The sequence below is a fragment of the Acanthochromis polyacanthus genome, chromosome 10 (assembly GCF_021347895.1).
Source record: "Acanthochromis polyacanthus isolate Apoly-LR-REF ecotype Palm Island chromosome 10, KAUST_Apoly_ChrSc, whole genome shotgun sequence".
Lineage (NCBI taxonomy): Eukaryota > Metazoa > Chordata > Actinopteri > Pomacentridae > Acanthochromis > Acanthochromis polyacanthus.
This window is the reverse complement of record NC_067122.1, coordinates 11,508,378-11,530,134: the sequence shown is the minus strand read 5'-3', so window position 1 is coordinate 11,530,134 and position 21,757 is coordinate 11,508,378. Positions and strand designations below refer to the sequence as shown.

Sequence of the window (21,757 nt, the reverse complement as noted above, 5' to 3'; positions counted from 1 at the left end):
AGAATCAACTTGAACAATGAATGAACTTCCTGAGAAATCAATGTGGCTCTCATACTTCCAGAGATGCGATTGGATGAGGTTTGAGGCACAGGATATAAAACACCTGCAAAATGATTTTGATTCCAAAGCGTTTTTCTGGATTTTTTGAATGCAAAACTGTCTTGGAAAACTTTTATTGAGTGCTTTTCTACATTTAGCCTTCTCCCTTCCTTATTTTCCCATTTGACTGGATTTGAAATGCAACACGTTGCATGCATGAATGTTTAGGCCTCATAAAGAATAGTACTATGTCTGCAGCAGTTTAATAAAGAATTTGCATGATGTCTGATTTGTGTGAATTTATAAAAATATGTACCAACCTATCACCACAATAATTCATAAAGATAAAGGCACCACCTTAAATATTGCGTGAAACAACCAGTTCAGAAGCTCCACGTCATCAGTGATGCCCCGCCCACTCTGCTGTCAGTCACTTCAGCAGGAAGATCACAGCAGACAGAGTTGGGCAGGTGGTTGTGGTCTCAGCCTCCATCCTTTACACGGCTTCATCTCTGTTCAGGCAGCTGGTTAGAAAGAGAAGCAGAGCACCGCTTACAATATCACAGAAACACATTCACACTGAAGAGATCAAAAGTTTCTGACTCTTAAGCACACATGTACTGATGTGTGAGAGAACTCATGTGATCCTGTCAGAAATTCAAACAAACCAGTGGAGAGTTGAATTCAAAACTTAACTGGGAGGCAGTATGAGAGACTTTACCAAAAATATTCAATAAAAGAGATGCTTTTGGTTGCAGCAAAAATGATAAATTTACTAAGTCGACAAAACTTAAGACATTCTGTGTGCTGCAGCTTCACTACAACAGTGACAGAACACACAACAATATACTGCAGTTCAGGCCAACAGCCACGACTTTGACATGAAAACAATTCCAGAGTAGGTTAGAGATTTCTGGAACAACTTTAACCCTTTAAGCTTCAGTCATTTCCAGCCGTTTTCAGTACAAAAAATCGCTAATATTCTATTTTTAAATTAAAAAAAATTACGAAAAATACGGGGAATATTGGACGGGCATCGCGAGGTGCATTTCCTTGAAAAGGACCGATTCGGGGATTTTATACCGACTTCAGGACATGTTTTGGATAAAATAGTTTCCTGGCTTGTGTCATCTGGATGTAAAAGGTTGGATTATGACCGTTTTTTGTGGAATCTTTTTTTGTGTGTATAATAATGAACCCGGAAATGTGAGTCGCGCTGTGTGCGTTGAAGCCGTGTATAGAGAACGGATGGATGAATATTTGTTTTTGTCAGACAAATGTGTTTTTCTCACCCGCTGTGGCAATCGCATCTGAAAGTGGTTTATACCGGCAGATTCATGAGAATCTAAGCTTTCCATCGGTGTATAGTGTTTGTATAATCGCGTTTGCACCCGTCGGACATTCTTGAAATTCCTATGCAAATTAGTAGGTGTACCGCCGGCGGTACACTGAAGCTTCCGACTTGCAAAAAGTAGAGAACATGTTAAAACTGCAGCAACATTTGTCAAACTGGACTGCTTTGTTTGGGGCTTTTATCAAGGTCAACCCACTGTTGACCACAAGGTAAAACATGCTGGTCTGACAATGATGTTTCTAACACAAAGCTTCTCAGCAGCATAAAACCACAACATCCATGGTGCACCTTCAGACCAGCATCACGTCACACCTTCGTCTATAACCCCATGTTGTCTGTTCACTGTCCAAAAAGGCAAAACTATGAAAAAAAAATCTAGAAAATAGTTGTTAATAGGACAAATGGAGCTAGAGTTTTGACCATAAAGATCATCCTACAGTCAAAACAGTGATCAGTGATTTCTGACACAAACCTGCATCCAATCAGTTTGCACAAAATATACATAAAGTTCAATATACAGGAAAAGTAACAAATATAAAATGTGATTTAAAACAAAACGCTAACTTAAAAAGTTGCGTTTACTTGTATCTGTTGTACTTTATGGCTTCTCTTTGTGTGCACAGCAGTGTTCACACCTGAAACACAGACACACAAACACACAAATTCAGTCACCACTGACATACAAATGATGCATGGAAACTTTAGCACTGCTGTGGTTGGTCTTCTAAAGGTGTGAATACAAAGGGGCTGTTCTTCCTGTTTCACTCGGCTTTCATGTCAGGAAGCTGGCCTTGCACTCTTTTATATCTACTTATGTCAAAAGTGCAATTTAATGAATTTATATCTGAAAAGATGTTGTTATAATTATTGTAAAATCATAATTTACAAGAGAAGCTAAAAGCTATAAGAGAGATGGACACAAACCTGCTCAGTCAGGCTGTTCTGATCATTTTCATCACACTTGTCTTTGCTGTAGTGTTTTTTATTGCAATTGGCTGAATGTTTAGGAGAGATGCGAATAAGGTTTGAAATGTGATTGGTTGTTGATTTGACAACCTTGAGGTGCTCTATTCTGGTTTCTATCACTTTGTTCAGTGATGGACAGGCTGTCTGTCCAAATTCAGGGTTAATGAGTCAGTTATGTATGTCAAGTATGCATTTAAGTTAAAACAAAATGAACTGTATACAGTTTACAAATTCCTGTAGTTTAAAAACACAAGAAAGATACAATTTGTTTTTGAAATAAGAGTAAAGTAAAAAAAAAAAAAACCAACCATTTAATTTAGGAAAACTAAAATTACATGGCTGAAGCCTTTTGTCGCTGTTCTGTCACTTCATATCCTGTTATAAACAGCTTCAGTTGTTGGTCAAAGGGCGGAGAAATGGTTCACCACAGCTTTTCTCTGTCAGTGTAGCATGTGGCTCAGCTTGTTGTTCTCACGACAGACATGCAGACGGCCTTTACAATGTGCTTTGACACCAGGAAGATAAAAGGTCTTTTCAATTAAGGAACCATCTTTTCTTAAATAGGAAGAATAAAAAAAATTTCCTTGTAGACATGTCCATATGGTGTTTCTTGTTTTTAAGCTAGAACACACATGAATCAAATCATCTTTAAAAGTCTTTCCTGAGTGTCTCAAAAACATGTCTGTCCTTACATCTCTGTCACTTTGTGTCTCCATGTATGCATGGAAGAAATATTGGTGACAGCCAAAAAGTCAGAAAATATCTTTTTTTGCAGCAGACATTCAGACTTATAAACCATAAGTGTATCTTGTAACACTGGGCAGCAACTCTACTCCGAGTACCCTTTGAATGTTCAACCTCCTCACTCACACACACTGCTTCTAAGGCTGAGCCCATTCACCCTACAGAGAACGCTCATTTTGGCCGTTTGCAACTGCGATCTCATTCTCTGGGCCACAACCCAGACTAATTACCAAAGATGAGGGATGGAATTTAGACTGACTGTTAAATCGAGAATTTTCACCCTGTGGCTTGGCTCCTCTTGACCACAATGATCTAGTTACTTAAATAACTGGCATCTAAGCCTTGTTGCACTCAATTGCAAACCACAGCGTGCTGAAAGTCACAGTCTGATGAAGCCAACGGCACTATGTCATCTGCAAATAGTAGAGATGAGATCCTGGGGTCCCCAAAATGGACTACCTCCTCACCCTGGCTGCACCATGAGGTCCTGTCCATGTATATCACAGAATTGGAGACAAGTCCAACACCAACAGGAAACGTGTTAAGGTGCATGTTCAATGGATCTGTCAATTTCCTACATCCCATTCATTATCTATGTGAAATGCACAGTGTTGTAAGGTGGTTTCATTGTGGTGCATTGTGTACTGTGAACCAGTGCGTCTACCTCGACCTCATTTGCATAAAGTAGACTCATTGTCTACATTATGCAAAATCAATGCAGCGTGCGGTCGTCTGACACATTGCAAAACTTTCGTCAAACGTCGAAACTAGCTGTCGCTGAACTAAAACAAGGACAGATTCAGCTACTGCACAGGTTATTTCTTGCCTCAAATGCTTTCAGAAAAATTTTGCTGAACCGATTTTGTGATAACAGAGAAAATTTGCGAACAAGTCGCATCTGTTCGACATATCTGCCGGACTGTCAAGCTGAAAACACTGTCATGTGACCATGTAGTGGCCCACTAGTGACTGCCCACCAAGCGGGTGATTTTCATATGCAGTGCGTTTACATGCAGGAAAAATGGATCCAGTGGACATGTACCATTAGACTTTGGTTGTATGAATTTCTGAATGGTTTGTAACAATGGCCCTGTTACCCCAGACTCCCACAATACCCTCCACAGGGCCCCCTAAAGGACACAGTTTTAAGCCTTTTCCAAAATCTACAAAAGACATGAGGATTGGCTGGTCAAACTCCCATGACCCTCTTAGCAGCTCTGCAGGGGTAAAGAGCAGGTCTACTTCTCCATAGTCAGGACATAATCCACATTGGTCTTAGCGAATCCAAGGTTCAACAGTCAGTTAGAGCCTCCCCTCCAGCTCCCTGAAGGGTGAGTAGTATGATACCCCAATAATTGGTGCACATCCTCCTGTCCACCTTTTTAAAATTGGGAACCACTGCCCCAGTCTGCCACTCTACAGGCACTGTCCCTGATGATCACTGGACTTGATAGAAATGTGTCCTCCAAGACAGTTCAACAATGTCCATAGCACTGATTTTTGTGTACACCTGCTGCCTTGCGACCGAGGAGTTTTTTTTGACCATCTCAACAACCTCGAACCCAGACATTGATGAAGTTTCCCTAAGCCTTTAGGCTTTGCCTTCTTAGCAGAAGATGTGTTGGAAGAAGCTCTTCCAACTGCCCAACAGTGGGTTTCAGGTATACTTTTGAGACACCTCATGCTTGATCAGGGTGTTTGTTATGGCCAATCCATGAATAGCACAGAAATCCAATTAGAGAACACCACTGAGGTTCAGATCAGGCAGGCTGTTCCTCTCAATCATCTCCCTTCAGGTTTCTCCATTGTTACCCATATGAATGTTGAAGCCCTCAGGAGAACCCCAGGCAGAACCCTTCCAGAATACCACCCACAGACTCCTGGAAGGCTGGGTACTCTGGCTGAACAAATAAACAACACTCAGAGTTTTCCTCTCCATGATGCATTTGCAATGATTAGCTGTAGACTTGTGAGCATCCCCACACCTGCTTGGTTCTTCTCATCCTGGGCAACTCCAGAAATCCAGAGAGTCCGATCTCTCTCTGCGAGTTTGGTTATGAAGCCTTTGCTGTGGTTGGAGGTGAGCTCAACTATATCTAGTGGGATTTGCTGCACCTCCCGCCCTAGCTAAGGTTCCCTCCCCACCAGCGAGGTGATTTTTCATGTGCCTACAACCAGTCAACACCACCAGGGGGCATGCCTAGCTGTCTTCGTGCTCCTGTCTGCCGCCATTGGGTGGCGGCCACTATCCTGATGGGCTCTGGCTCCAGGAGGTGGCCCCAGTCTCCTTTTTCCGGGTGATGTGGCACCTTTCCTTTCATTTGACATCACTGGGGTTTGATGAATTGCTGTTTGTTTGGTCCATCCCCCAGGATGAGTGTGGCTCCTAGAATCATAAGGACACTCAAACTCCTCCACCATGATGAGGTGCTGATTCTTTGAGGGGCAATTCATCACTTATTTTCTCAATAATTGTGGGTACTGATGAAAATGCAAAGCTGTATCTCATTGACAAGTACACATTTATGAATAATTTTCCTCCTTGTGTCTAACAATCAGTCTTACTTTGAATTCTCCACATCTCATGATTTTGTTGTGGATTTGGGGACATTTCCTCTCATTTACCTTGCAACATCTTCCTCAAACCTGCAGGTAAATACAGCTCAACTATTTTCAAATTTGTTTTGCATATTATAAAACCCTGTTCACATATGACTGAAACTACGAAGGACATATAGTAGTTTTTCAAAATTGTGAAAGTTGTTTGTGATTTTAATTCCATGTGAACTGGCATGTCTTTAATTGGTCTTCCACTGCAAAAAGGTCTGGTGATAATATGCATTTTGTGCAAATCAGCATCTCATAGATTTGTTGTGGTACATATATTTATAGTTATTGTGAGGTTTATTGTTGTTTTCTGCACCTTTCTTCTACCTCCTGCCTGTTACAAAATTACAGGTGCTGCCTGGTAATTTCAAATAAAATATTGATCAGCATTTTGCCAGCAAATTCAACAGACTTGTGTCACAGCATGTAGACTCATTTAGAGCTCCAAACCATTACAAAATTAAAATCTTGAAGAATGGTTAGATGAATGTCAGTCATTGTAGCACATGGGAAGAAAACACTTTGCTGTCTTCCAGCAGGCCGACCCATTATTATGTGGCAGCCTACTGACATCATATCTGAAGATTTTTAAAGTAAATTCAAGCAAAACACATCTCATTTGTCCTGTCAATGTGTTGCATGAATTGTAGACATGGGAGGTCATTTGTAAATCAGAAGGTCCTTAACTAAAAGTAATCCAGTGCAAGTAGGGCCTAAGTGTTGATTTGGAAATCTCAACTGCCCCAAATACTGTTTTTAAAATAATATTTTTCGTTGCAAAACTAAATGATGTTGACAATAATTTTGAGTTTCATACACACAATGATAACGACAAAAACTCTTTATATATTTTATTAGAGCAATATGGTCTTTGTCTCCAAACAAGATTCAAACATGATGATGCAAAAAAACTATTTCCAGAAATGCACCATGGTAAATACCTTCTCCTGATGCTGATACACAACATAGTAACTGTTGGCAGTAATAAGATTTCTTTGTTGGCATTTTGACTTTAATGGAGGTGTGATGAAGAATGACAATAAATGTGGGGAAAAGAACTGAGAAATCATAGTGAGAACTCTGTTGACAGCATTTGTGCATGTTCTTAGACACTTGATGCGCCCCCCACCCCCTCCACCCCACCCTACCCCCACAATACATTTAAACATGAGGATACACTTGTTCACTAAATGTTATTGATACATCATGCTTCAGCATATACAAAGCCCTTCAGAAGTAAATCAGCAACACTACTTTATTCAATACAGCTGCCAAACATCTGTTAACTCACTGTAATGTAATCTAAACACATTTAAACATGAGGATACAACTTGTTCACTAAATGTTACTGATACATCGTACGACAGCATATAGAAAGCTCTTTAGCAGTAAACAACATTATATTATTCAATACAAACAGCTGCCAAACATCTGTTAACTCACTAATCCAGTCCAAAAGCCTTGACAGCAGTGTAGATCCTCTCTCTCTCTGCTGCTTTGGCCTCCTTTATTGCACCACTGTCAGCCTTTACCACAGTAAAGGTAACAGCAGAATAAATCCATGTGTTCAAATCCTTCTGTAAAAGTAGATGAATTAAAAATATGATCAATGTTAATGCCTTAATAACTTTAATTCATTAATATATTTTTTAAAAAATGATGTCAGTCTGAGTTTTCAGTACTCCACCTGTTGATTTTTCTGACCACCACAGTTTTTCTGCTGGGCAACAGCAGCTGTATAATGAAATACATAAATAACAATAATCAACAATGCAGTTGTTTAAAAGTATTGGATTTGTTGAGAGAAATATGAATAACTTGTATTACCTTTGCCACAGTCACAGTTGTTTTCCTTGATGCTGTAAATGAGGATGGCTATAATAATGAGACTTAGAGCTAAGAAGGCGCAGAGCAGAAAAGTAACTGGACTGACTGTCTGTGACCACATGCTGGATCCTGAAACACAATAAAAGGGAGGAAATATTGAAATAAAAAATAAATTATATTTAATGCCACTACTTTTTAGATGATTGTTGATCTTGACTCTATAATGTGACGTCTGAACATTTACATTTTCTGACAAATAGAATTATGATCTGTTACCATGATTATCCCGTTTAGTTCCATTTCCAAACAGTATCTGTCCACATGTGGCCACAGCACAGTAGTAAGTCCCAGCATCAGAGGAGTTGAAGGTCTTAGAGGAGCGATAAACACAGCTCTTCTGAGTGTCAGATCTCTTCTCACATTCATCAGGTCTGTTTCCATCAGTGTAGATGATGTCTGGATGAGATTTATCTGATCCAGGTCTGAACCAGAACACACTCAGATCTCCTGAACATGTTTTCTTGTCAGAGTCAGAGAAGACTGAACACTGGAGAGTCTGTGATTCTCCTGGATGGACTGAATGTGATGCTGTGGACTGAACAACAGTGTAGTCTGATGTCTTGTGACTGTCTCCTGTGTAACGAAAAAAAAAAAACTTACAAGGATGAGACCTCAAAGCACAATTTAAAAGTCTGAGAAAAACATCAAACATAACTTTTGTAGTTTACTACCTCCTGATATGAACAGGGATTATTAATATTATGCTGTACTTTCATTGAATCAGTGGTTGAAATAATATCTTGAAGTAAATAGAAGAAAGTGATAATAAATGTAAATTTAATTTGATTGAAACTAAAAAATGTTTAGCAAGCATTTTCAAAACATCATTAATAACAGTTATTCTTCAACATGTATACAGTAGTGCTTCAGTGGTTGGAGCATTTGCAAAACTGCAAACACACTCGTTCACATTATTACCTCTTACGATCAAATATGTCCCGATCCATTGAGATGTTGTGCCATACAATGTAATTAATGCACAGTGATAGATTCCCTCGTCTTTTTGGATTGTTTTCAAAATAGTCAGGTTGCTAAAACTGTCATCATTATTAACTTTCCATCCTGAGTTTGAAAACTCTGGTTCAAACTGAGGTTTTGCATTTTTCCGCAGAATCACAATTAGTTTCAGATTATCTCCAACACTCTGCTTGTACCAGTGGATTTCTCCATTGCTGATATCAGTATTAGACAGAGCACATGTTAAGGTTGTGGATTCACCAGTTTGAACTGTCTTCACTGGAGTGAGTGTATCTGAATTGAAAGAAAACAAACAAACAAAAAAATACAGAACTTAAGTCACAATATATTTGAAAACCTAACTTGCAAAAATGTCAAGTAAAAAAGTAGAAAGCACTCACATCCTTGATGAAGAACAAGCAGTGTAATCCATAAGACGACCATCCTGACATTGTCTCCTGTCAGGAACCTTGTCGCTGTTTAAATCACTGTAGGAGGAGATATAACAAGACCCTTTATGTCACACTGCCAAATGCATCTGATTGGTTGTCAGAGAATAAAGATTCAAAAGTGCACTTCCTGTCACATTGGGCACGTCCAGGGCTTTGAGGATTGTATCACCTCATTCTTACCTGTTTACTCACTCATTTTAATGATTTTTCAGCATTTTGTTGACAAGAATATTACAAGATCGTATTAAATATTTTCTTCTTCGTTAAAGTAATGTCCATCCTCTGCCCTCATATTGTGTGGTACAGCTAAACACACAAACATCAACTTCAGATAGCTAAGATTTCTTACCATGTGTCTGATGTGAAAGTGTGAAACCACAAGGATTAGTTCAACCAAGCATACTGTCAAAGAGAATTTGTGAAGCCCTCTGGTAGCCAAAGAGTTACAGGTTTACAGAGTACACCACAGAAAATGAAGTCTGTGGTTCAAAACAGGCAATTTGTATCTGTGGTGTATGTCATACTTTAAACCTGACAGTCTAAAAAACATATGTTTAATACACCTTAAAAATGAAGTGGCCCCACAAAAGACTTGTGAAATTGGATTCATAAGCATTAATTAAATATAAATATAAATTTTTGGTAATAAGGAAAACATCAATATCAAAGAGAAACTGTAGTTTGTAGTGTAGTTTCCACCTTTGTAGTTTTTTCCTCTTACACAAAATCTGGTACCAACACATATACTCTACATAAAAAGTGCATTTTTTTGCTGAAAGTTAACATCACACAAGACTAATTTGAATGTCAAAATGTTCAGCTTATTGAGGACATAATTGATGTTATTTTTAACCGAAACATAGAAAAAGGTTCGGTTTTAGTATTTATATCTTCAATAATTTGTGAAATATCTAACGTTTTACACATTTTTTTTTTGTCATAAGACACGGTGGATTTGAGCTGTTATCTCTAATCAAAATTTCTCTTTAACCTTTCATCATTAACTTTGAGTTTTCAATATTTCTGACCTCACAAAAACAGATTTTACAGCAGTTGTCACAGCAGTCATTTTTTTCTTAAATGTAACAGCAAATGCAAAGTAAGGAAATCTGAAACACAATGATGACAGAAGAGTCAAATCAAAACAAAAAAAAATCACCTTTGATCAGTCAGACATGGACTAGAGAATGACATGAAACTGGGAGAAGCTGTCATGGTGGCTCTGGACGATGGGTCACATGCAAGGCTGGCGGCATAGGTGGAGATCCTCTGGAGGCCAACGGCAAAGGTTAACAATCAGAGGCTGATGCCAAAGGTGGACCACTTCTGGAGTCTATACCAGTGGCTTAGGCAGAGGTGTAGCTCCTCTGGAGACCAGCAGCACCATGAATGGGCCAGATCCTGATGGGACCCAGCTGGGAGCACAGACTCTTTAGTTGGTGTAACGTCTGCAGCCTCTGGAGTTGAAATTGAAGCTGGGGCAATGTCTGCAGACCTTGGAGCTGGGATGAGATCTGACAGGTCTAAGAGTACATTTCCATGAACGATACACTACCATTTCAAATTATTTTGAAGATATATAACCCATCAGAAAACATCTTAAAGGTGTAATTGTGTGAGAGACATCTGGTCATCAGCCGTCCATGACTGATGTTGTACCACACTCTGTCCTGATCAGTGTCATGCACAAGTCCCTTTAAAAGGCCACACCTGAAAGCACCAATCTGAGTATGAATTCCTGAGTCCGTCGTCCCAAGTCCTTCCTAAATTCTTCAGTGCCGACTCAGAGGCCCTACCACCCACTAGAAGAAACACACAGCATCACAGCACACACACAAGAAACTTTCAGGTACGGAAAACTTGGTGAAACTCCGTCAATTCTTTTTTACCTCTGAAAGTAAATCCCTGCAAGTTTCCAAATTAGCCTTCAAATGAGCGGATGCTTGCAGCTATATATATATATTTATATGTATGTATATAAACACACACACCTACACACACACACACACACACACACACACACACACACACACACACACACACACACACACACACACACACACACACACACACACACACGCACATATATAGTTGAGAATATATAGCTTTGAGAACGGCAAGTATTTGCGTGACATCCCTTCAATAAGTTTTCTTTCCAGAGTTGCATTCGATCCATGTGTGAAAATGACGTCTGATGCTCCCAGAACCACTCATTCACAATGTGAGCCCCATGAATCCTGGCATCATCATCTTGGAATATGCTGGTGCCATAAGGGAAGAAAAACTCCATTGAAGGAAAGACCTGGTCATTCAGTACTTAGGTCGTCAACTGACCTCATTCTTTGAGCACATAACGTTGCTGAACCTGACCAATCCCAAATCATAAAACTGCCTCCAAAGACTTGTACAGTAGGCACAAGGCATGATGAGTGCATCACTTCATCTGCCTCTCTTCTTATTGTGATGCGTCCATCACTTTGGAACAGGGTAAATCTGGACTCATCAGACCACATGACCAACCACATTTGTTCCTCAAAGATGATGGTTCACCACTCTCCTTCCAGGTTTTAGTGATGCATTGGACGATTCTTAACCAAGTTTTCGTAGTTCCAGAAATCTCCTTAGTTCTTTTCTTTGCTCAATGCAGGTCAATAATTTGACCCTTCTGAGACAGACTAACATCCTTCCATGACCACAGGAAATGTCTTCAAACATGGTTTTGTTTACGAAATGAGAAGCTCCTCACTGCATCAGCTAGGGTTAAATAAGTTGTTGCCAGCCGAAACATATTCATCACTGCAGTAATCATTCAATAGAAAGCTCTTACCTATTTGCTTAGTTAGATCCAGGTGATGACTTGTTTTTTTGGACAGGTGGTGTATATTAACAGTGGAGAATGGGAGAATATGGGCATACACCTAAACTGATTTGTGAACCAAAACACAGTCGTGTGTAGTTGTGCTTGTTTTTTCCATGGTCAAAGTTAATGGACAGTTTTACTTAAGATCCAGAGACATTTGGATCTTTTCTCCTACGGGTGTGTGATAGAGATACACAGCCCAAACCAAATCACAATCAAACTACAGTAATCACATCCAGGCGATTATGTCCCAGACATCTTATTATTCAGCCAGTTTTGATTGTTACTACGAGTCTCTAGTCTGAATCAACTGTACTTTAAACTCCCAGAAGCTAATAGATTAGCTACCATTTAGTTCTGCTTCCATGTGTCCGCTCTCAGAAGCACAATGACTCTGCTGTTCATTCTGCCTCTCATTTACCTTTTGCCAAATACATCAGTGGGAAGAGCCAGTTAAGGTGAATCGTGGCAACATCCTGCTATTAAAACATATCAGAGAAAATAAAGTTGGAGAGCGTCACAGAAATCACAGAATATTGAACACTGAGAAGAAATTTTTGAGATAACTGACCTGTGTCTCTTAATCTGAAGAAGAGAAGCCATGTGAACCTCCATGAGAATCAAAAATGGAATAATATTTGAACCATAGTTTGTTGTGAGGCAGTGCAATGCGACAACTCACATGACACTATATAGCAGCCCAGTGGGGATTTCTGGCATAACTGCTCTACATCGACAGTAATGAGACTGAAAATAGATAGACAACCTCAAACAACAGACTGAAACATTTTGGTTTTGGCTTTTTTAAGGGTCAACATACTGTCAACTGCAAGTCATAACATGGTGTTATTCTTTTTAAAAAAAAAACAAACAAAAGAAAAAACATGGCGTTGTTCTAAAGATGGAAGGCCTTAGTAGCATACGACCGCAATTTCCCCGAGTTAAATATCAGTCAGAAACGTGTTGCAAATTAATTGTCACGGTGACATAAACATTAAGATGGGCACAGAATAAATTAACTTTAAAATGTAATTTAACTCAAAAGAACAACAGTTTAAAAATAGATTTCATCTTTCCAGCATTTTTGCCGTTTATTTAGATAATGGTGCAGGCTCTACCAGGTGAGCTACCAAAGCGCCCCGATTAGCACTTTTATAACTTCCTGCCCATTGTTGCACCTGAAATGTCAACACCAGAGAGAAGTAGAGTGGAGATTTCTGGAACATCTTCATCAACTTGCAAAATGGAGAGAAAATGTTAAACAGTTAACACTGCAGCAACATTTGTTAGAGTGTAAGATTTTGGTTTGCAGTCTTTATGAAGGTCAACATACTGTTGACCACAAGGCAAAACATGCTGGTCTGACAATGATGTTTTTCACACAAAGCTCCTCAGCAGCATAAAACCACAACATCTCTGGTTCAACTTCAGCTGTGAAACTGCACCACGTGTCACACCTCCCTCTAGAACCCCATGTTGTCTTTTCATTGTTCACTGTCCAATAAAGGCAAAATACAAAAAAAATAAATAAAAAATCTACAAAAGCTGTTGTTACTACTGCAAATGCAACTGGATTTTTGACCATAAAGATTGTCCTGTCAAAACAATTAGTTAACTAAATCAGTGATTTTTGACATCCAATCAGTTTGCACAAAATACAAATGCAGTTCCACATACAGGAGGGTGGAAACAACAGCATAAAATGTGACTTAAAACAAATGCCAACATAAAAAGTTGCTTTTACTTTGTATTTGTTATATTTTATGGCTTCTCTTTGTGTGCACAGTACTCTTCACAACCAAAACACAGACACACACACACACACACACAAATTCAGTCACCACTGACATACAAATGATGCATGGAAACTTTAGCACTGCTGTGGTTGGTCTTCTAAAGGTGTGAATACAAAGGAGCTGTTCTTCCTGTTTCACTCAGCTTTCATGTCAGGAAACTGGTCTTGCACTGTTGTTTATTTATTATAAAAGTGCAATTTAATGAATTAATATCTTAAGAAATATTATGAGTATTGTAAAATCATAACTTACAGGAGAAGTTAAAAGCTATAAGAGAGATGGACACACAAACCTGCTCAGCCAGGCTGTCCTGATCGTTTTCATCACACTTGTCTGTGGTCTGGTGTTTTTCATTGGAATTGGCTGAATGTTGAGGGGACATCCGAGGAAGATTCACTTCTCCCACTCTGACTCTTCTTCTTCTTCTTTTCTTCTTCTTTTTTTTTTGCTACAGCAGATCTTTGAAATGTTATTAATTGTTGATTTGACAGCCTTGAGGAGCTCTGTTCCAGTTTGCATCACTTTGTTCAGTGACTGACTGGCAGTCTGTCCAAATTAAGGGTTAATGAAACAATAAGTATGCATTGAAATTAAAACAAAAATGAAATATATACTGTTAGCTTACAGAGGAACGTGGTTGTAGATGCCTGTAGTTTAAAAACACAAGAAAGATACAATTTGTGTTTGAAATGAGAATAAAGTCGAACAAAAACAAACATTTAATTTTGTTAAGCTAAAATTAAATGCCTGAAGCCTTTTGTAGCTCTTTTCTCACTTCATATCCTGTTATAAACAGCTTCAGTTGTTGGTCAATGGGCGGAGAAATGGTTCACCACAGCTTTTCTCTGTCAGTGTAGCTGCTGCATGTGGCTCAGCTTGTTCTCATGACAGACATGCAGAAGGCCTTTACAACGTGCTGTGACACCAGGAAGATAAAAGATTAAAAGGAACCAAGGAACCGTCTTTGCTGAAATAAGAAGAATTTCTCGAGGGAAAATCAAGATTTTTTTTACCTTGTAGACATGTCCATATGGTGTTTCTTAAAAAAAACAACTCGAACACATATTATGAAGGAAACAATCTTTAAAAGTCATTCCTTACCATCTCAAATTCATGGATTCAGACAGTCAGGGTTTCACAGACAGACATTAGTTTTCAGGGGTTTAATCAATGTCCAGAAGTTTAATAAAGACAGATTAATGATGTTTGAAACAAAATGCTACTTACTCTTTTCTACTAGGCACACTTTGGTCTCCAATTGTGGGTAGTTGTGGTGGACAAACACACTGAAGTTCACTGGTTAACCTATCATGTGTCTGTTCTCATCTCTCTGTCACTTTGTGCCTCCATGTGTACATGGAGGAAATATTGGTGACAGCTAAAAAGTTTGAAAAGATCTTTTTCAATGCAGACATTCAGACTCACAAAACACAAGTTTAACTCGTAAGACTGTGCAGCAGTTCGACTCTGACTTCTCTCTGAATGTTCAAGCTCTTCGCGCTACCTCTAAGGCTGAGCCCAGTCATCCTGCGGAAAAAACTCATTTCGGCCGTTTGCAATCGAGATCTTGTTCTTTTGGACACAATCCAGAGTTAATGTCCACAGATGGGAACTTCAGCATACTGACTATATCAGTATCTGAAGATATTGCCAGTAAATTCAAGCAAACCTGATTTTTCATTTCTTCTGTCAATGTGATGCATGAATTTTGGACATGCAAGGTAATTTCTATATAGAAGGTCCTTAGGTAATAATAGTTCGGTGCAAGTAGGGCTTAGCTGTTGATTTGGAAATCTAAACTGCCCCAAAGACTGTCTTTGAAATAACATTTTTCTTTCCAAAACCAAATCACATTGACAGTCTGTTTGAGTTTCATACACACAATGATAACAAAACACTCTTTATGTATTTTATGAGAGCAACGTGGTCTTTGTCTCCAAATAAGATTCACAGATGATGATACCAAAACCTATTTCCAGAAATGTCCCATGGTAAATGCCTTCTCCTGATGCTGATACACAACATAACTGTTGGTAGTAATAACCTGAATATTTCTTTGTTGGCATTTTGACTTTAATGAAGAGTTGTGATGAAGAACGACAACAAATGTGGGGAAAAAGCTGAGAAATCATAGTGAGAACTCTGCTGTTGACAGTGTTTGTGCACGTTCTTTGTGCCTTAAACACTTGATGCTTCAATAAAAACTTGATTTCTGTTATTTTCACAAAAACAAGTGTCTGCATTCACCTTCCAGAATTAGAAACAGCACAGTTTATGCATTTTTGCTTGAAAAAAATATTACTTTGCCTTAAAAAAAACACTTTTTAAATTGTTTATTTATTTTGATTTCATTGTAGACAGGAGTGAGGTGAAATGAGGAAGAGGTGCAAAAAATGTTTTCAGCCAAACTTAAAACTAAGAACATTTCAGCTAGCGGTCAATCCTGTTTGCAGGTGTTTGGATGACAAAGATGCATGTAATCTAAATACATTTAAACATGAGGATGCACTTGTTCACTAAATGTTACTGATATATCATACTTCAGCATATACAAAGCCCTTTAGTAGTAAACAAACAACATTACATGATTGAATATAAACAGCTGCCAAACATCTGTTAACTCACTAATCCAGTCCAAAAGCCTTGACAGCAGTGTAGATCCTCTCTCTCTCTGCTGCTTTGGCCTCCTTTATTGCACCGCTGTCAGTCTTTACCACAGTAAAGGTAACAGCAGAATAAATCCATGTGTCCAAATCCTTCTGTAAAAATAAAATATGAGTAATGTCAGCGCCTTAATAACTTTAATTCATAAAGAATTTTTTAAAATGATGTCAGTCTGAGTTTTCAGTACTCCACCTGTTGACTTTTCTGACCACCACAGTTTTTCTGCTGAGCAACATCAGCTGTATAATGAAATACATCAATAACAATAAATAATAATGCAGTTCTATAAAAATATTTGAATTGATATAAAAAATATATGAACTAGAAAAGCACTCGGAGAGCGCAGACCTCTGCCAGGCCATCTGTTCAAAAAGTCTCATGGACGGATTTTCACCAAATTTTTACAGGATGTCCAGAAGAGCAAAAGTAACAATCGATTAGATTTTGGAGGTGATCCCGATCACCGTCTGGATCCAGGATTTTTTTGAAGGACTCTGTACAATTGAGAGATGGCCGCCCATGACTTTTCGAGTTATGCTGTTAACAGACAGACAGACAGACAGACAAACAAACTCCGATGATTACATAACCTCCTGGCGGAGGTAATAACTTGTATTACCTTTGCCCCAATCACAGTTGTTTTCCTTGATGCTGTAAATGAGGATGGCTATAATAAAGAGACTTAGAGCTAAGAAGGCACACAGCAGAAAAATAACTGTACTGACTGACTGTGACCACATGCTGGATCCTGAAACACAATAAAAGGGAGGAAATTAATGCCACAATGATATTTAAGGCCACCACTTCTTAGATGATTGTTGATCTTGACTCTATAATGTGACGTCTGAACATTTAAATTTTCTGACAAATAGAATGATGATCTGTTACCTTGATTATCCAGTTTAGTTCCATTTCCAAACAGTATCCATCCACATGTGGTCACAGCACAGTAGTAAGTCCCAGCATCAGAGGAGTTGAAGGTCTTAGAGGAGCGATAAACACAGCTCTTCTGAGTGTCAGATCTCTTCTCACATTCATCAGGTCTGTTTCCATCAGTGTAGATGATGTCTGGATGAGATTTATCTGATCCAGGTCTGAACCAGAACACACTCAGATCTCCTGAACATGTTTTCTTGTCAGAGTCAGAGAAGACTGAACACTGGAGAGTCTGTGATTCTCCTGGATGGACTGAATGTGATGCTGTGGACTGAACAACAGTGTAGTCTGATGTCTTCTGACTGTCTCCTGTGTAATGAAAAAACTGTTAACAGAATGAGACTTGAAAGCACATTTTGAAAGTCTGACAGAAACATCACATGTGATTGTAGCAGTTTTATATCTTACTGATATGAACAGGGATTATCAATACTACATTTCAATTTAATCAGTGGTTGAAATAACATCTGGATTTAAATAGAAGAAATACATATTAAATGTAAATTCAATTAGATTAAATCTGAAATATGTTTAGCAAGTGTTTTCAAAACATGTTCAGTGACAGTTATTCTTAAATATGTATACAGTAGTGCTTTAGTAGTTGAAACATTTATAAAACATGATGAAAGTAGCTCACATTATTACCTTTTACTATCAAATATGTTCCACTCCATTTTGATTCCACGCCATAGAATGCAAATATTGCACAGTGGTAGATTCCCTCATCTTCTTGAAATGTTCTCAAAATAGTCAGGTTGGCAAAATTGCCATCACTATTAACTTTCCATCTTGAGCTAGAAAACTCTGGTACAAATTGAGGGAGTGTATGCTTCCGCAGAGTCACAACTAGTTTCAGATTATCTCCAACACTCTGCTTGTACCAGTGGACTTCTCCTCGGTCGTGATCATTATTAGACCGAGCACATGGGAAGGTTGTAGATTCACCAGTTTGAACTGGGATCACTGGAATGAGTGTATCTGGATTGAAAGAAAACATAAAACACACTGGACAGTAAATGAAATGATCAAGGAAATCTACCGTACGAAAATGTCATGTTAACAATTAGAAAGCACTCACATCCTTGATGAAGAACAAGCAATGTTATCCAGAAGACGATCATCTTGACATTGTCTCCTGTCAGGGACCTCGTCGATGTTTAAATGAGTGTAGGAGGTGATGTAACTTGGCCAAGACTCTCTATGTCACACTGCCAAATGCATCTGATTGGTTGTCACAGAAGAAAGATTCAAAAGTGCATTTCCTGCCTCACATCCAGGGTTTGTGGCACATGTCACCCCCTACTTATTGATTTTCTCACTCATTTTAATGATAAAGCATTTTGTGTTAGTGAATCTTTCATGCTCAAATTTAAAAAACAAAAACAAAAACTGGGTTGAAAAGTATTGCCAGCCTTGTCCCTCACTATCAGCTGCACATTTATACACACAACCAGAAACTACAGACAGCAGAGATGCCTCATGTAAAAGTGTGAGCAAGCATTAGTTCAGCCAAACATATGTTCAAGTAAATTTGTGAATCTCTTTCTTAGCCAAATGATTACAGACTCACAGATTTCGTCACAGAAACAGGAAGTTCTGGTTAAAATCAGGCCAAGGGGTGTAGTGTAGCGTGTGGTAATTTTTTCTGTTCACTGTCCAACAAACAAATGTGTTCCTCTCCAACACCCTTCAAAATGAACAATCTCCTGAAGTCAGACTTCTACATATACAGATTGTCCATAATAAGGAATACATCAATCATAAAGGGGAACTCCAGATTTTTTTTCCCCCTTGCCCACAATCTGGGAACAATACATACATTTGTGAATACAATTTCACATATACTTGTAAAACCTGTGTACACCAAGTAGTCTTGAGTTTTCAGTGACTCCTATAACTCTGAATCTTCTATGATGGAATCATTGAAACTCACGTCTCTTTGTCACAAAAAACATTCATACATTTTGGTTCTTTCAGAGATTTATTCTTGGTCTTCTGGAAATAAAGGAAAAAATCTGCTGGGTCAACAATATACATATAGCAATGTCAGTTCTTGGTTCAACATCCTTTAGTCATTTTCAATTTCATTTTGTGATGTAGCCGTCCACAAGCTTCTGGGTACTTCTGGTTATATCTTTGATCAGTCTTTTTTGACAGAATTATTGTAGCAGAAGTACAGTTGTTGGCTCTCTAATATGAACTTGTTTCTTCAGGACAGTTCCCATTTTATAAAGGCCAGTTCAAAAGCTTAGTTCTTCCTTTATTTTATCATTTCTTTACCACTTGTGAGGCTGTTTGAGGTTATTGTCTTGTTGGAACAACTGACTGTGCTAATAATCCAATCTTCTGGCTGATCTTGTAGGTGTTTCCAAGGAATGTAAAGGGAATTCTCCGTCTGTATTTCATTAGTTTGTGTAAAGAATCAATTCCACTGGCAGCAAAACAGCCCCAGAGCATAATACTGCCACCAACATGCATGATGGTAGATTTGGTGTTCTTTCGATTACTACTCTCCTGCACACCTATTGCTGGTCACTGTGGTCAAATAAGTATTCTTTTTGTTTCATCTGATTACAGGACTTTCCTCCAGAAAGCCCTTTGTTTGTGCATGTGACCGCCAGCAACCTTCAGATGACCCTTAAGGTGCGTTTCTGGAGGAAGGGCTTCCTTGTTGCACAGCAGCCTGTCAGCTCATGGTGATGTAAGACAAGCTTGACTGTGAACACTAACCACAACCATCCATCCATCCATCCTCTATACACTGCTTTATCCTCACTAGGGTCACGGGGGGTGCTGGAGCCTATTCCAGCTGACTCGGGCGAAGGCAGGGGACACCCAGGACAGGTCGCCAGTCTGTTGCAGGGCTACATACATAGACGAACAATCACACTCACATTCACACCTACGGGCAATTTAGAGTAGTCAGTTAACCTCAGCATATTTTTAGACTGTGGGAGGAAGCCGGAGTGCCCGGAGAAAACCCACGCATGCACAGGGAGAACATGCAAACTCCATGCAGAAAGATCCCAGGCCCACCCCGGGATTCGAACAAGGGATCTTCTTGCTGCAAGGCGAAAGTGCTGACCACTACTCCGCTGAGCAGCCCACTAACCACAACCAGCAGCTTCTAATTCATTGGAGACCTGCTTTTTGATGACTGTTGGTTGTCTCTTGACTGTCCAGAATCAATTGTCCCTCAGCAGCCTGTGATAGCTTGTGTTTTCTTACTGATTATACAATTGCTTTTACAGATCTGTAGCAGCTTTGAAATGGCTCCAAGTGACTTTTCTGACTTGGTAAAGTCAATGACTTACCTTTTCAGATCTTTGCTGAGGTCCTCAGACTTTTCCATTGTAGTGTTTGTGACTGAGCATAATGATTGTATCAAATGAGCCTTAATTAAATTGGCTCAGAAATGTCAGCAGCTCTGGTCAACAGCAATCACTTGCATGAAGTTTAGAGACAGTGTCACTAGAAAACTTGAATAACATCACCCACATAGACAATTCAAGTTTATGTATGTATTTTATTTATTTATTTATTTGTATTTTTGTCATTTTTGCTTTTTCATTAGATAGGACAGTGAGAGAATGACAGGAAACATGGGTAGAAAAAAAACCCGCGCGGTCTCGCTCTCCAGAACCGCGGAGGAGGCTGGGACTTGTAGGACTCTGGGACGCTGGGATTTTGGAGCATGCGCACAAGCATTTTTGACGGTAAGAGCATGCACAGTAGCGTCCTACACGTCCCAGAGTCCTACAAGTCCCAGCCTCCTCCGCGGTTCTGGAGAGCGAGACCGCGTGGTTTTTTTTTTAATTTTTCTGAAATGCGGAAGTCGGAGAGAGAGCCATATCACGCTGGGGAGATGGCAGCTGATCGTAGAGGCAAACAGGTTGCAGAAATTATCTAGTGTTATCTTGCAATATTTGAAAACGGTATACTTGTTTTACTGTAAAGCACTTTGTGCACTTCAAGGGCACACCATTGAAATGCACTGGCGGAATCCCAGAATCAGGCAGCCACTTACCTCTGGTGTGTGTGTGCCCTGAAGAGATAGTTCACCAGTTTACTTGAAATGTTAAGGATTGCAAAGTGTGTATTTAAAAGAGCTTGTATTTTATTTTTCTATTTTATACGATCACAGACTGTTGTTATTTGAAGATGTTTGTCAAGTTTACTTGAAATTTTATAGATTGTATTTGTTTAAAGTGTGTATTTAAAAGAGCTTGTATTGTTTGGGACCAATAAAACTGACACTTTGTATATCTTTGCTTCTGTGTCCTTTATAAATGCTTTATAAAGCATAGATAGTCCTCACTTTAGATGGGCTCACGGAATATACTTAACTAATGAGTAGTAACCGCATTAATAAGTTATTCATTGAGGATGAATATGTGTTTGTAAATCATATACTAACACAGTTGCTAACCCTTTATAAAGTATTAACATCTGAGATTATCAATGAGCAACAAAACATTTTTAACCGGATTTATTA

The 21,757-nt window shown here is 38.9% G+C and overlaps 2 protein-coding genes across 2 annotated transcripts in view; both read right to left on the bottom strand.

Annotated features, from left to right (window-relative positions):
- Window positions 1-21,757, bottom strand: part of LOC127535821 (uncharacterized) — a 133,967-nt gene that overhangs the window by 84,215 nt on the left and 27,995 nt on the right. The window lies entirely within an intron of this gene.
- LOC110968794 (uncharacterized) lies at window positions 14,830-18,412 on the bottom strand. Its single transcript, XM_051954456.1, has 6 exons — window positions 18,341-18,412; window positions 17,908-18,240; window positions 17,215-17,571; window positions 16,946-17,074; window positions 16,519-16,565; window positions 14,830-16,421 (listed from the first exon to the last, which is right to left on the bottom strand). The coding sequence occupies exons 1-6, from the start codon at window positions 18,381-18,383 to the stop codon at window positions 16,287-16,289; spliced, it is 1,044 nt and encodes a 347-aa protein (XP_051810416.1). The 5' UTR covers window positions 18,384-18,412; the 3' UTR covers window positions 14,830-16,286.

Excerpts from the sequence above, each read along its gene's own strand:
- LOC110968794 (XM_051954456.1), bottom strand. The coding sequence starts at position 18,383 with ATGATCGTCTTCTGGATAACATTGCTTGTTCTTCATCAAGGAT. Across the intron at positions 17,572-17,907 it reads AACATATTTGATAGTAAAAG|GAGACAGTCAGAAGACATCA; the intron begins GTAATAATGTGA and ends TTCATTACACAG. Across the intron at positions 16,422-16,518 it reads GTGGTCAGAAAAGTCAACAG|AAGGATTTGGACACATGGAT; the intron begins GTGGAGTACTGA and ends TTATTTTTACAG.